The following is a 12,987-nucleotide window of genomic DNA, read 5'->3' as shown; positions in this document are numbered from 1 at the left end:
AGCGGGTAGGGCGTTTGCCATGCACGTGGCCGACCCGGGTTCGATTCCTCCGCCCCTCCTGGAGAGCCTGGCAAGCTACCGAGAATATCTCACCTGCATGGCAGAGCCTGGCAAGCTGCCCGTGGCATATTTGATATGCCAAAAACAGTAACAAGTCTCACAATGGAGATGTTACTGGTGCCCACTCGAGCAAATCTATGGACAATAGGACGACAGTGTTACAGTGCTACTGTTGTGTGGAGTCCCTCCCAGGGGCTACCAGGGGCTGTCCCTGATGGTACCTGTGGGTGATTAGTGCCAGAAGTTGCACCAGGACCTCAGACACGCAATGCATGTGCTTCGCCACGTGGGCCACATTTCAGGCTCCTTTACTTATTTTTTCTTTTCTGAGAGTTCATTTGTCACATATAGGGAAAAGTAATATTCCAAGAAAAATTGAAAATCACAAGTAAATACAAAGAGAAAAAATAGCCATTTGTATAATAGTCTCACCAGATGTAGGCACTGTCAATATTTTGGCATATTTCCTGCTGGGCTTTTTGTTGTTGTTGTTTTACCCATTTTTTTCTATATTTAAGTTAATTTTGCTATTTAAAGTTAAAAAAAAATTTTGTTGTGGGGGGTGGTTCCTCACCAGTAGTGCTCAGCATGTACCCATTGCTCTGCACTCAGGCATTATACCTGGCAGGGCTTGGGGGGACCATATGTGGTGCTGGGGAGCTAACCCAGGCCAACTCTGTGCAAGGCAAGTGCCCTCCCTGCTGAGCTGTCACCAGCCCACAAACAAGGTCCTTTTAAAGAGCATTCTGTTTCCTTTTTTAAAAAAATTTTTTTTATTAGTGAATCACCGTGAGGTACAGTTACAGACTTATGAACTTTTGTGCTTACATTTCAGTCATACAGTGGTCGAGTGCCCATCCCTCCATCAGTGCCCATTCTCCACCACCAATGGTCCCAGCATCCCTCCCACCACCCCCACCCCGTCCTCCTCATGCCTCACCCCTCCCTGCCTCTGTAGCAGGGCATTCCCTTTTGTTCTCTCTCTCGCCTTTTGGGTGTTGTGGCTTGCAGTAGAGGTATTAAGTGGCCATCATGTTCGATTTCCAGTCTACTTTCGGGATGGGAGATGCAGGCTGAAAGTAGGCTATAGACTGTTGACTTTTCGACCCCGGAGATTGCTGGAGGTCGAAGGCACACGAACACACAGGTTTGGGGTTTCTGTAGCGAGCACTTGGGTTTTTTTTTTTGCTGATTGTTTTTTCTTTTTGGGTCACACCTGGCGATGCACAGGGGTTCCTCCTGGCTTTGCACTCAGGAATTACTCTTGGTGGTGTTCAGGGGTACCATATGGGATGCTGGGAGTCGAACCTGGGTCAGCCGTGTGCAAGGCAAACGCCCTCCCCGCTGGGCTATTGCTCCAGCCCCGAGGATTCTGTCTCTTTCTTTGTTTTTTTTTTTTTTTTGCTTTTTTTGGGGGGTCACACCCAGCGATGCTCAGGGGTTACTCCTGGCTCTACACTCAGGAATTACTCTTGGCGGTGCTTGGGGGACCATATGGGATGCCAGGGATCAAACCCGGGTCGGCCTCGTGCAAGGCAAATGCCCTACCCTCTGTGCTATCACTCCGGCCCCCAGATTCCGTTTCTTGTTTCATGCTTTGCAAGCTAATAGATTTGGGGTTTTTTTTGTTGTTGTTTTGTTTGTTTTTGTTTATTTGGTGCCAGGGATTAAACCCAGGGCCTCACACATGCAAGGTAAATGCTCTACCTCTGTGCCACATCTCTGACAATATTTTTCTAATTCATAAATACTTGTAACATTTGCATAATGTCCCATAAGATGGGTATACCATAATTTAACTAGTACTTAGACTTTTTAATTGTTTCTAAGTTCTTCTGTGAATAATTTTGTGTAAACCTGTTTGACTACTGTCCATTATTTGCATATTAGATTGTATTTTTGTATTTTGTATTTGTTTTGTTTTGTGGCCACATCCATCAGTGCTCAGGATTCACTTTTGGTGATACTCAGGGGACCATATATATTGCCAGGGATTGAACCTTGTTTGACCATGTGCAAGGTGAGAGCCCTATCCACTGTATTATATTCTGGCCCTCAAATTGTATTCTTTTTTTAAAACTAATTTTTGGTCTCTGGGCCACAATGTTGATACTCAGGGATTACTCCTGGCTCTGCACTCAGGAATTACTCCTGGCAGTGCTTGGAGGATCACATTGGATGCTGAGGTTGAACCAGGGTCAGCATTGTGCAAGGCAAATACCCTCCCTATTGTACTATTTCTCCAGCCTTCAAATTATACTCTTTAAGGATAAATTCCATGAGTCAAAGGACAGCAACAGTTCTAAAGTTAATCAGAAAAAAAAATCTGTTAATTTATATTCCTTGGTAGTTAATTAGAAACTCCATCTTACTATTCTCTTGCCAGAATTACTGAATATTAAATGTTAGTATTCTCGTTTCCCATTCTTATTTGTTAAATATCATAATGTTTAAGTCTAATTTTACAAGCAAAAATAATGACTTTATTTCACACCTTTCTGATTAGCAGTATTACTTATTATTTGGGGGAAATATTGCCGTTTGTATTTTTCCCATGATTCAGTTGTGTGTTTCCATCTTTTTATAGGGTTTTCAATATTAAGTGCTTACATGGGTGATTATTTGATGATCAGTTTCCTCAACAAGATGGAGTGTATCAGTTATGCTCCCATTCTATCCCCGATGCAGACAGTATTACCTAACTAGTAATACAAGGAGTAAATGAGTGGGTTGGATAGTAGTTACTCAACAATTTGTTAACTGAGTAAATGTGGATGACAATTTTTTAAAAATAATACTGCTGTTTTTCCAGCTATTAATTTAGCTGATTGAATTGGGCATAAGCTCCACATTACCTTTTTTTTTTTAAAATTGAATCACCGTGAGATACAGTTACAAAGCTTTCATGTTTGAGATTCAGCTGTACAATGATTGAACACCCATCCTTCCACCAATGCACACTTTCCACCTCCAGTGTCCCCAGTATATCCCCCCCATCCCAGTCCTCGCCCTGCCTCTGTGTCAGGAAATTTCCCCAATACTCTCTCTACTTTTGGGCATTATGTTTTGCTTGAATTTTCCCACCACCATTCAAGCCTGCCTGCCAGGGGAAGATGTGGGATCATTTATTGTCCATTGCTCATTTTTAATATCTTGGGTGCAACAGCCACGTGCTTCTGGAATCCTAGATTGTAAATGGTTGGGTTTCAGAGACATTTCTTTAGGGCACTAATCTATTTTGGGATTCATCTGGGTGTCTCTGGACCTGTTGGTGCACTGAGATGGTGCCCAGAAGCACATTGTGGGTGTGACAGCCAGGCCGATAAGAGGGCAAGGAGCCGGGGAGGGACAGCCGGGCACCTCTGCCACCATGCAGCATGGAGATTTAGTCCTGGAACTTGCATATCTGGGCCTTGCTTGTGGAAGCTCTTGGTCGCTGGGATTCTATCTGGAGTAGGCGGGGCTGCTCCATCTGGAGTGCCCTGGCGAAATTGGCTCAGTATGGGTCCCAGAGAGATCTCCAGCTCTGTGGTGTCTTCTGGGACTCAACTGCTGTCTCTGGCTTTTGATCTCTTTCAAGATTTATTTATGGGTTTCTGAAGCAAGGCCAGTAATAGAGTTTACAGAGTGGCACTGGAGTTGGTTGACGGGGATGACTGCGGTGCTTCCATGTGTATTGGGAAGTGGAGGGAATAGCCCACCCCAACTCCGTGAAACCCTGGAGATTTCAATCACAAAACCCGCATACCCAAATTTTCAGCAGATTATATCTTGGTGAGGTTCGTCCTGAGACGGTGGAGTCAGGTCGGGGGTATGGCGGCAATCTTGGATTGTGGAAGCAAGTGGCTGCTGGGGGCTCTGCTTGGGCAGGCACAGGCCAACCTGTCCCCCTCTGATTTACCTCAGTCTGTTCAGCCATGTGCGGGTCCCGTCAGACTGTGGCTTTTGATCTCTTTCGAGATTTATCTATGGGTCTCTGAGATAAGGCCAATAAATGAGCTTATATAGCTGAGCTGGAGGTGGTTTGTGGTCATGGTTCCCACATACCTAACTGTTGGTTTAATTTTTTAGTAAACTTGATCCCAAATTGTTGGGGTCCGGCCAAAGGCACAGCAGCAATTTTGGGATGTCAGGAAGCCTGAAGGCACCATCAGGCTACTGATGCACTCGCCCTGCAGGTACAGGTTGACCTGTTGGCGGCATCATACCCCCGACAATTTGTTTTACTTGAGTAGGAGCCATACCCCTTTTTCAGAGGTCTGTGGTCAAGAAACCGAGTCACTGATGGGAACATACCTGCAGTGATCATTATACATATCTCATTGATCATTCAGCCAGCAGTGCATTGCAGTTTTTAAGAGTTAATTCTTTTGGGGAGGGCCACACCGAGTTGTGTTCACATCCTACTCCTAGCTCTGTACTCAAAGATCACTGATGTTGGGACTTTGTGGGGCTGGGGGAACCATGTGCAATCCTCGGGATTGAATCTGGGTTGGCTGCTTGCAAGGCATATGCCTCACACCTGTTCTATCTCTTTGACCTTGCATTGCAGTTTTGAAGTTCGTATTTACAAGAAGGGGGGATCACTATCACTGTATCACTGTCATCCCATTGCTCATGGATTTGTTCGAGCAGGCACCAGTAATGTTTCCATTGTGAGACTTGTTACTGTTTTTGGCATATCGAATATGCCACGGTTGCTTGCCAGGCTCTGCTGCTCGGGTGAGATATTCTTGATAGCTTGCCGGGCTCTCTGAGAGGGTGAGATATTCTCGATAGCTTGCTGGGCTCTCTGAGAGGGGCTGAGGAATCGAACCCGGGTTGGCCACATGCAAGGCAAACGCCCTACCTGCTGTGCTATCGCTCCTTCCACAAGAAGGGGGAAGCACATCCTAATTTTAAAACATGTGCTGTTTAGAGACCTAATTTTGTTATAATAAGACCTCATTCAACTTTTTGACAGGAGGAGAGATGCTGAGTTTCAGGCATTTGTGAGGAACTTCCTAAGGAGTCATTTTTTTGAGATCACTATGATTACTACCATCTCACTGAATGCCTTTTTTGTGGTCGTGTGGACTAATTTTAATTTAAGACTCACCTTTTACCAAGTTTTTGAGGTAAGTAGACAAAGTGGGTCCACTTTCCTGTTTCTCCTGTTTTATTCCTGAAAATGTAAGATTGTTAAAGACATTGTGTCCAAGACATTTATCTGTAGAAAAATGCTGAGGAGTTTTGAAAATATACTCTAAAATCTCAGAAGATGGCGGCAACAGCAGCAGTGCCGACAAGACTTGTTCTCTGTCTTTGAATTTTCTCTTTTAAAAGACTGGGAAAGCAGATAGCAGAACCAAAAACTCATGGCAGCATTTACATCAAAATCAATTGCAAGGTTTCCTTACAAAGAACCCCAACTGCCTCTGGGAAAGGAAGCATAGGTCAGTGAACTAGCTGCTCAATGGACAGAGAGCAGCAGGTGACTTGGAAGGTTGATATCAGATTGTTGCATTAGGGTCCAGGAAGTTCTGAAGGAACTAGAATAGAATAGTCCCATCTCTATGAATTTTCAGAACTGACCACTGAGGCCTTTCTTTGAGGACAGGGCCCCACACTGAGGAGAAATGTTGGAAGTAGAATCACAATTGAGCCTGTTGAGCATAATACAGAAAATATTACAGAAGTTAAGGCACTTATTTGCTTTGCATTTTGCCAACCCTGGTTCATTTATGGCACCACGTATGATCCCCTGAGCACCAACAATTGTGATATGCAAATAAGAATAATCACAAAAATGAGCAGGTTACAGATCTGGAGATGAGGGAAGAGAAGTGTTAGATAAAATTGGAGGAGGAAATAGAACCAAAATAGGAAAAAATGAAAGCATGACATAAAAACAGAAAAGGAGGCTAAGTAAAGTTTTTTTTTTTTAAACACACCAACTAATTTTATATATTCTTTAAATGCAGTAAAAAAGAATTAAGAGAAAAGAATGCATTGAAAATAGACTGAAACATTTGTGGAGTAAAGAATAACATCACATGAGGATGACACCTAAGGACAGTAGATACAAGGCCAGGAAGATTTCCCCATAGCTGGAAGACTGCTTCATGAGCAGAGGGGAGAAGGCAGATGGAATAGAGAAGGGATCACTAAGAAAATGATGGCTGGAGGAATCAGTCGGGATGGGAGATGTGTGCCAAAAGTAGATAATGGACCAAACATGATGACCTCTCAGTGTCTGTGTTGCAAGCCATAATGCCCAAAAGTAGAGAGAGAGTATGGGGAATATTGTCTGCCATGGAGGCAGGGGGAGGGTGGGAAAGGGGGGTATACTGGGGATATTGGTGGTGGGGAATGTGCACTGGTGGAGGGATGGGTGTTTGATGATTGTGTGATTGTAACTCAAACATGAAAGCTTGTATCTATCTCACAGTGATTCAATAAATTAAAAAAAAAAGAATAGAGTGCAAGATCCAAACAAGAATCATTTGAGTCCCTGAATTTGAAACAAAGATAAAGGAACCAATAAACACTGAAATCTATAATCAATGAAAGGTAGTAGAGTACGTTTTTGTACTGTAATGGGGAGAGAGCACTGCTCAAGGACCCTCCCACCCTACCAAAAAGAAAACCACTCAGCAGACTTCGGGCTTGGGAAATTGGAGATCTTTACCTACTGGGTGCCATGCCCTGAAGCCAATACCCAGTGTTGTTTGATCCTCCAAGCACCTCTGGGTGGTCTTGGTATCCCCGACCCTCCCTCCTTCCTGAAAGACCCCACAAATGCCCACACTGTTAGGCAGAGAATTGGCAGGGGTTCTCACATTAGCACGTCAGGCTATGACTTTTATTGAAAAAACAGCTGGAAGTAAAATGATTGACGTTATATTGAAAGTACACACATTGCATACCAGATAATGCAGACTCAGAACAACAGATACTGACATACTAGTTAAAAGGATTGATCCTCAAAGAGTGGTTTAGAGAATTTTAATAATTTAGGCCAAAATTGTTTCCAAAGTGGGTGATACCACACACACACACACACACACACACACACAGATACTGCCACTGCTGCTGCCGTGGGGGTGTTCTGGAATGATCCAGGCGGGTAGTAACATTGTGGGGTACTTTCTGTTTCTTTGCTTAAGGTAGATTCCCAGGGACCCTGAGTAGGGAGAGTCAAAAAAGCTTGGGAGATCCTGATCTAGCAAAATGGCTGGGTGAGAAAACCAGATTTTGCTATAGTTACACTTTATGCTTAAAAGAAAGTGAAGTGACATTTAAGATATTTTAGGGAATAAAATATAAACTAAGAATTCTAGATTGAGCAAAACTGACTTGTTTTTCAGTTGTTAGGAGCAGAGAAAAACTGTCATCAATGATAAAAAAAATAAAGAAAAAGAAAAACCTAAAAATTTTTATATGAGCCCTTCCCTAGGAATCTAGTAAAGAATGAGTTTTAGTTCAACTAACATGACTAACAAGTCTCACAATGGAGACATTACTGGTGCCCGCTCGAGCAAATCAATAAACAACGGGACAACAGTGCTACAGTGCTAACATGACTAAAGACCATCAACACGGATTAATCAGGATAGAATAGAGCATATAATGAAAATATTCTCTGACAATTGAAATACAGTATAGGGGCAGGGGCAATAGTACAGTGATTAGAGCATTTACATTTCATACAGCTGATCTGGATTCTATTCCCAGCATCTCCTATGGTCCCCCAAAAGTCTGTGTATATATATATGTGTGTGTATATATATATATATATCACTTGTATCACTTGTCATCAATTTGCTTGAGTGGGTGCTAGTAACGTCTCCATTTGTCCCTGTCTCATGCTTGTGTAGCACAATGGCGTCTGCTCATTCCAGGAACACAAAGAGCCTCAAACTGTTCATTCAGGGTCTTGATGAAGAAGTCTGACTGTCTCATTGGTGGGTGGCCAGGCGTTCTTTTGACGTCCCGTGGAATCCAGTTGGTAACAGCTCTAGTCCAGCGGTCATCTCTAAATCGCATTACATGTCTGACCCATCTGATTTTCAACAAAATTTGGCAAATGAGACAGCGTCCCTGATTCTCAGTCATCGATGGAGGTCAGAACTCCGGATTCCTTCCCTCACTTAAGTGAAAGGTGATACTGCAATCATAGCTCTTTCGATTCCTCTTTGGGATACCCAAATAACATTCTTATCCTGTTTTCGTAGGGCCCAGGTCTCCGAGGCATATGTTAGCACAGGAAGAACAGTAGAGTTCAAAAGATGTGCCTGGAGCCAGAGGTTCTTCATCCTCTTAGCAACTTCTCTGATGCTCTTGAAGGCGTTCCACGCCGCTTTCTTCCTTTTGCACAGCTCAGGTGCCAGGTTGTTTGTCATGTTGAGTTCTTGACCTTGGTACACATAACTGCTGCATTTGGAGGTGTTTGTTTCATTGAGAGCAAATGGAACGTCAGGAAGCAGTCCATTTCTCATGAACATTGTCTTCATGAGATTTAACTGCAGTCCAATCTTTCCACACTCACAGTGGAAGTTGGCCAGCAATCGTGCCTCTTGGCTAATGTTTGGTGTTATTAGAATGATGTCATCAGGTGTGGAGGTGGTGTATTTGCCAACCATCTATCTTCACTCCCATTCCTTCCCATTCTGTTGCCGTATGACGTTTTCAAGGGTAGCACTGAAGAGTTTCGGTAAAATGGTGTCGCTCTGCCAAACTCCTCTCTTTACATCGATGATCACTTCCTTGTAGAATGGTGAGATCCTGGTGGTGAATCCATAATACAGCTCCTGGAGGATCTTGATGTACTGAGTTTGAACGCCCTGTTTGGCTAGGGCTTCAATGACTGCTTCAGTCTCAACAGAATCAAAGGCCTTCTTTAAATCGATGAATGTTAGACAGAGCAGCATCTTGAACTCTCTCGAAACTTCAATGAGCTTGGTTACCATCTGGATATGGTTGATCATGCTGAATCCTTTTCAGAACCCAGCTTGCTCACCTGGTTGTCCTTCGTCTAGTGTTCTGCCAATCCTATTCAGGATGACTTGAGTAAACGATGGACAACAGGTAGATTGGGCGATAGTTGCTGATGTTGGGGATGTCTCCCTTCTTGTACAACAGGATGGTCCTGCTGGTTTTCCATTGGGATGGAACCTTGCATTCAGACAGGTAGCATGTGAAGAGCCGAGCCAGTGTATTGACAAGTACTGGTGGCAAATTCTTCAGGTGTTCGGGTCTGACCTCGTTTGAACCGGGCACTGTACACTTCTTTACTGGCAAAATGGTGTGTTGAATTTTGGAAGGAAGAAATCTTCATGCACCAACATCCAACTACGATGAAGAAGAAATTGAGAAGTTCTACATGGAGGTGGAGAAGTTCTATAAAGAAGACCACGCCTTCTACAAGGTCATTGTTGGTGATTTTAACGCCAACATAGGACTAAGAAGGTCACTTGAAGAGCTCCACATTGGTACTCATGGCCTAGAATGGAACGAACAGGATGAGAGACTGTCTGAGTTCATCATGTTGACCAAGACCACCCATGATAACTCGAAGTTCCAGAAGACCGAATCTAAATGTTGGACATGGAGTCTCCCAGTGGCCAGTTCCACAACAAAATGACCACATCACATTCAGTCGACGGTTTTGCCTGACCAATGTCACTGTTGTCCCAAAATTCCAAACAGGATCTGACCATCATCTGCATGCAGAATCCTACTTCACGGATTGGGGAGAAAGGGCTACAAAGTTTAAGAGAACTCCCAGAACCACCACCAACTGGGAGCTCTTTGGCACTATTGCAGCAGTATGGGAAGATGCCATTGTTGACAACATCGACGAGGAATATGATCGACTGGTTCAGCACCTCCATGATTGTGTGAGGAATGCCGAGGGAGAGAAAGCCACAAAAAGGCACATGTCTCTCATGCTCATTCACTAATGTGGTTTGGCACAAGCCTCAGGCAATCACAAGCTAACATCCAAGCTTGCAAAGCTGTGCAGAGAAGCGATAAAGGAAGACCTCAAAGAGAGAAGAGCAGTAGTGTTGGCAGATGCGGCAGAAGCCAGGAAAAGTGTTTGCAATGCCCGCCTGTCCTTCGCCAACTACAAGACCAAGATGACTGCCCTCCAACATCCTGATGGATCTATCACATCTTCCAGAAGGGTAAAGGAAAAGGTTATCCATGACTTCTACTCGGATTTCTTCAATAGCAACGTCCACCTGCCCACATACCAAATTCCGCAGAATGGATGTGTCGTTCCCAGGATTCTCCCTTCTGAAATATATGTATCACTGTATCACTGTCATCTCATTGTTTATCGATTTGCTCAAGTGGGCACCAATAATGTCTTCATTAGTCCCTGTCACATGCTAGTGTATCTTGATGGCATATTGGGGACTCTTTCAGGGTCAGGAGAATGAAGACCATCATTTTCACTGTTTTTGGCATATCAAGTACACCACGGGTAGTTTCCCAGGCTCTGCTGTGCAGGTGGGATACTCTCAGTAGCTTGCCGGGCTCTCCAAGACGGATGGAGGCTTTTGGGGCGGCCTCTAATCGCCTTTTCAGGTATTCCCAGTCAGGCACATATATATATATTTCCCTCTATGATTTGTTGCCTACTGTCTGAACCCCACCAAATCTGGTGTAATTATGGAAAATGAGTAGGGAGTGTCTTATGATGTGTCATGCAGACACCTTTGCACAAAAGCGGCAATGCAGCTCAGGAATATGTTCACTTGTATGTGAGGCCTGGAGCATGGCAGTGGTTGGGTTGTGGAGTTGGGCTGCCAGGGGGGGGTCCCTTAGGGCAGGGAAGGCTCTCATCTACCCCTCTCTGGGGCACCCCTAGTGAAAACAGCCTGATGCAGAATCTGGTGGCATGGTTATGGGGACCTCATAAAATTCTCCCTTCTGAAATATATATATATATATATGCATATATATACATAATAACTAAAAATTGCAGGAGAATGGGAAGAGTCAATACAAAAGGTTTCTTAACCATTTTAAGAAATCAAGACCTGCTCTTTAGGCTCATGTTCTTCCTTTAACCTTTATCTCACCTGCTGGTCTGTGTTTCTTTACTTGCTGCTTCTACTCTGGAGGAGCCTGTGGTCTCTTTCAAACAAATACTTCTCTCTTTCTCTCCCCTCACATTTTTCTGAAAAAGTTTTGATTAAAATTACCTTGCTTAAACAAAAAAGAAAGAAATCAAATTAAGGTAATAGTATTAGAAATATTCTGGTATTGTTGTGTGTGTGGAGAAAGCAATTAGGTAGTGTTCAAAGAGTTTAATTCCATTACCCTTTGTGTTCTTGGGAACTACATACTCAGAAGAAAGGAGAAACACCTAACATAGATGAAGTTCTTTAAGAATTCTATAGGTAAGCATTTAAATCAGAAGTATCAACATCAATTAAATATTTTATCTCTAGTTATTGAGGGCATAGAATATTGATCACCTAAACAATTAAGCATCCTCAATGCTGATAATGAAAAATACCATTGCTCACTAAAAGAACCTAGAAATTCTAGGGGGGAAAATACATCAGATGAGCTAGGAATATCCATTTTAAAGCCAGGAAACCATCAAACTACTGTGGTCAGGTTGCGACTCAAGACATTTTAAAAACAAGCTCGTATTGGCTAAGAAGTCATACTTAATTTGAACTTTGGTAAGAATAATAATTTCAGTGGATCAGAACTCATCAAAATAATCATAATCTTAGAATAACACCAGAAAAATCTTGGAAGCTCATAAGGGACAGAAGTTAAGGGACAAAAACAAGCATTGAGGATCTTTGAACTACATGAACTACATTACCAGGTATCCATGCTGTAGCTAAGGGGAAGCAGTGCTTTATAGATGCAATCCTGCTACTAAAGAACAAGAAGTTCACGTAGTAGGTCACCAATTTTCTACTCCAGTGAATGAAGCATCAGTTGGCTCTGAGCATCAGTTGGCTCCTCCTGTCATCGCTCCTACTGGAGAGGTGACCAGGCATGATACCCATCCTGTGGAAGAACAGACCCCATGATCTTGCCAATCAGGTCTAACCTACACCCATTCAGGCCCCTGGACCCAGCTGCTTGTTTCCGGGAAGAGGAACACGCCGATTGGTGCTGAGGGTACACTGTCCACATGGGCCAGACTGGCAAAGTTTACAACTAAATTTTTTTTAACCTGGGTTCTTCAACAGAAGAATATAAGGATAGAAAAAGAAGGAAAATAGGATGCTTAACAGGCATATCCAGTTAACCCATTTTATTACGTTTTATTAATTTTATTTGTTTTGGTTTGGGGGCCACACCTAGTGACACTCAGGGCTTACTCCTGGCTCTGAGCTCAGGCATCACTCCTGTAGGGCTTGGGGGACCATATGAGGTGCTGGGGATCAGACGTGGGTCAGCTGCATGCTATGTAAATGCCCTGCCCACTGAACTATTGCTTCAGCCCCTCAAATTAACTTACTTTAATTAAAAAAAACCCTAAATATTAGTTCTAGGGATGTATAAATGGGTCTCCTCAGAGAAATACATGAAGGTAATACTACACAAATCAGGATAGTGCTCACACTAAGGAAAGGTGTGAACACTATCCTGATTTGTAGTAGCTATGATGGGATTTATGTATGGGATGATGGGATGGTGTATATGAAGGACTTTCAGAATAACCAGAAATTTCTCCTTGATCTCGATAGTTCCATTGATACTTACTGTTAGAGGGACGTTGTTCTTGTGACAATCCATAAGGCCGCTTATTAGTTCTTGTACTTTGCATGTGTTCTGTTTAGAAATTAAATAGTAGAAACATTAGTCCCCCCCCACCCCGCTCTATTTTTCTTATGTGGTAAAAAAATATATATAGCACAGTGGGTAGGGCGTTTGCCTTGCACACGGCCAACCTGGGTTCGATTC

At 43.3% G+C, this 12,987-nt stretch overlaps 1 protein-coding gene across 1 annotated transcript in view; it reads left to right on the top strand.

Annotated features, from left to right (window-relative positions):
* Nucleotides 1-3,873: 3,873 nt before the first annotated feature.
* CATSPER3 (cation channel sperm associated 3) overlaps nt 3,874-12,987 on the top strand; it is a 29,046-nt gene continuing 19,932 nt past the window's right edge. The window contains exons 1-2 of the mRNA XM_055142010.1: nt 3,874-3,902; nt 5,024-5,177. Coding sequence (XP_054997985.1) covers nt 3,874-3,902; nt 5,024-5,177 — 183 coding nt within the window. The remainder of the gene's footprint in view (nt 3,903-5,023; nt 5,178-12,987) is intronic.

Source organism: Sorex araneus, chromosome 6 (genome assembly GCF_027595985.1).
Source record: "Sorex araneus isolate mSorAra2 chromosome 6, mSorAra2.pri, whole genome shotgun sequence".
Classification (NCBI taxonomy): domain Eukaryota; kingdom Metazoa; phylum Chordata; class Mammalia; order Eulipotyphla; family Soricidae; genus Sorex; species Sorex araneus.
Note: the sequence above shows the minus strand (reverse complement) of the source record. Positions and strands in the feature narration are given on the sequence as shown.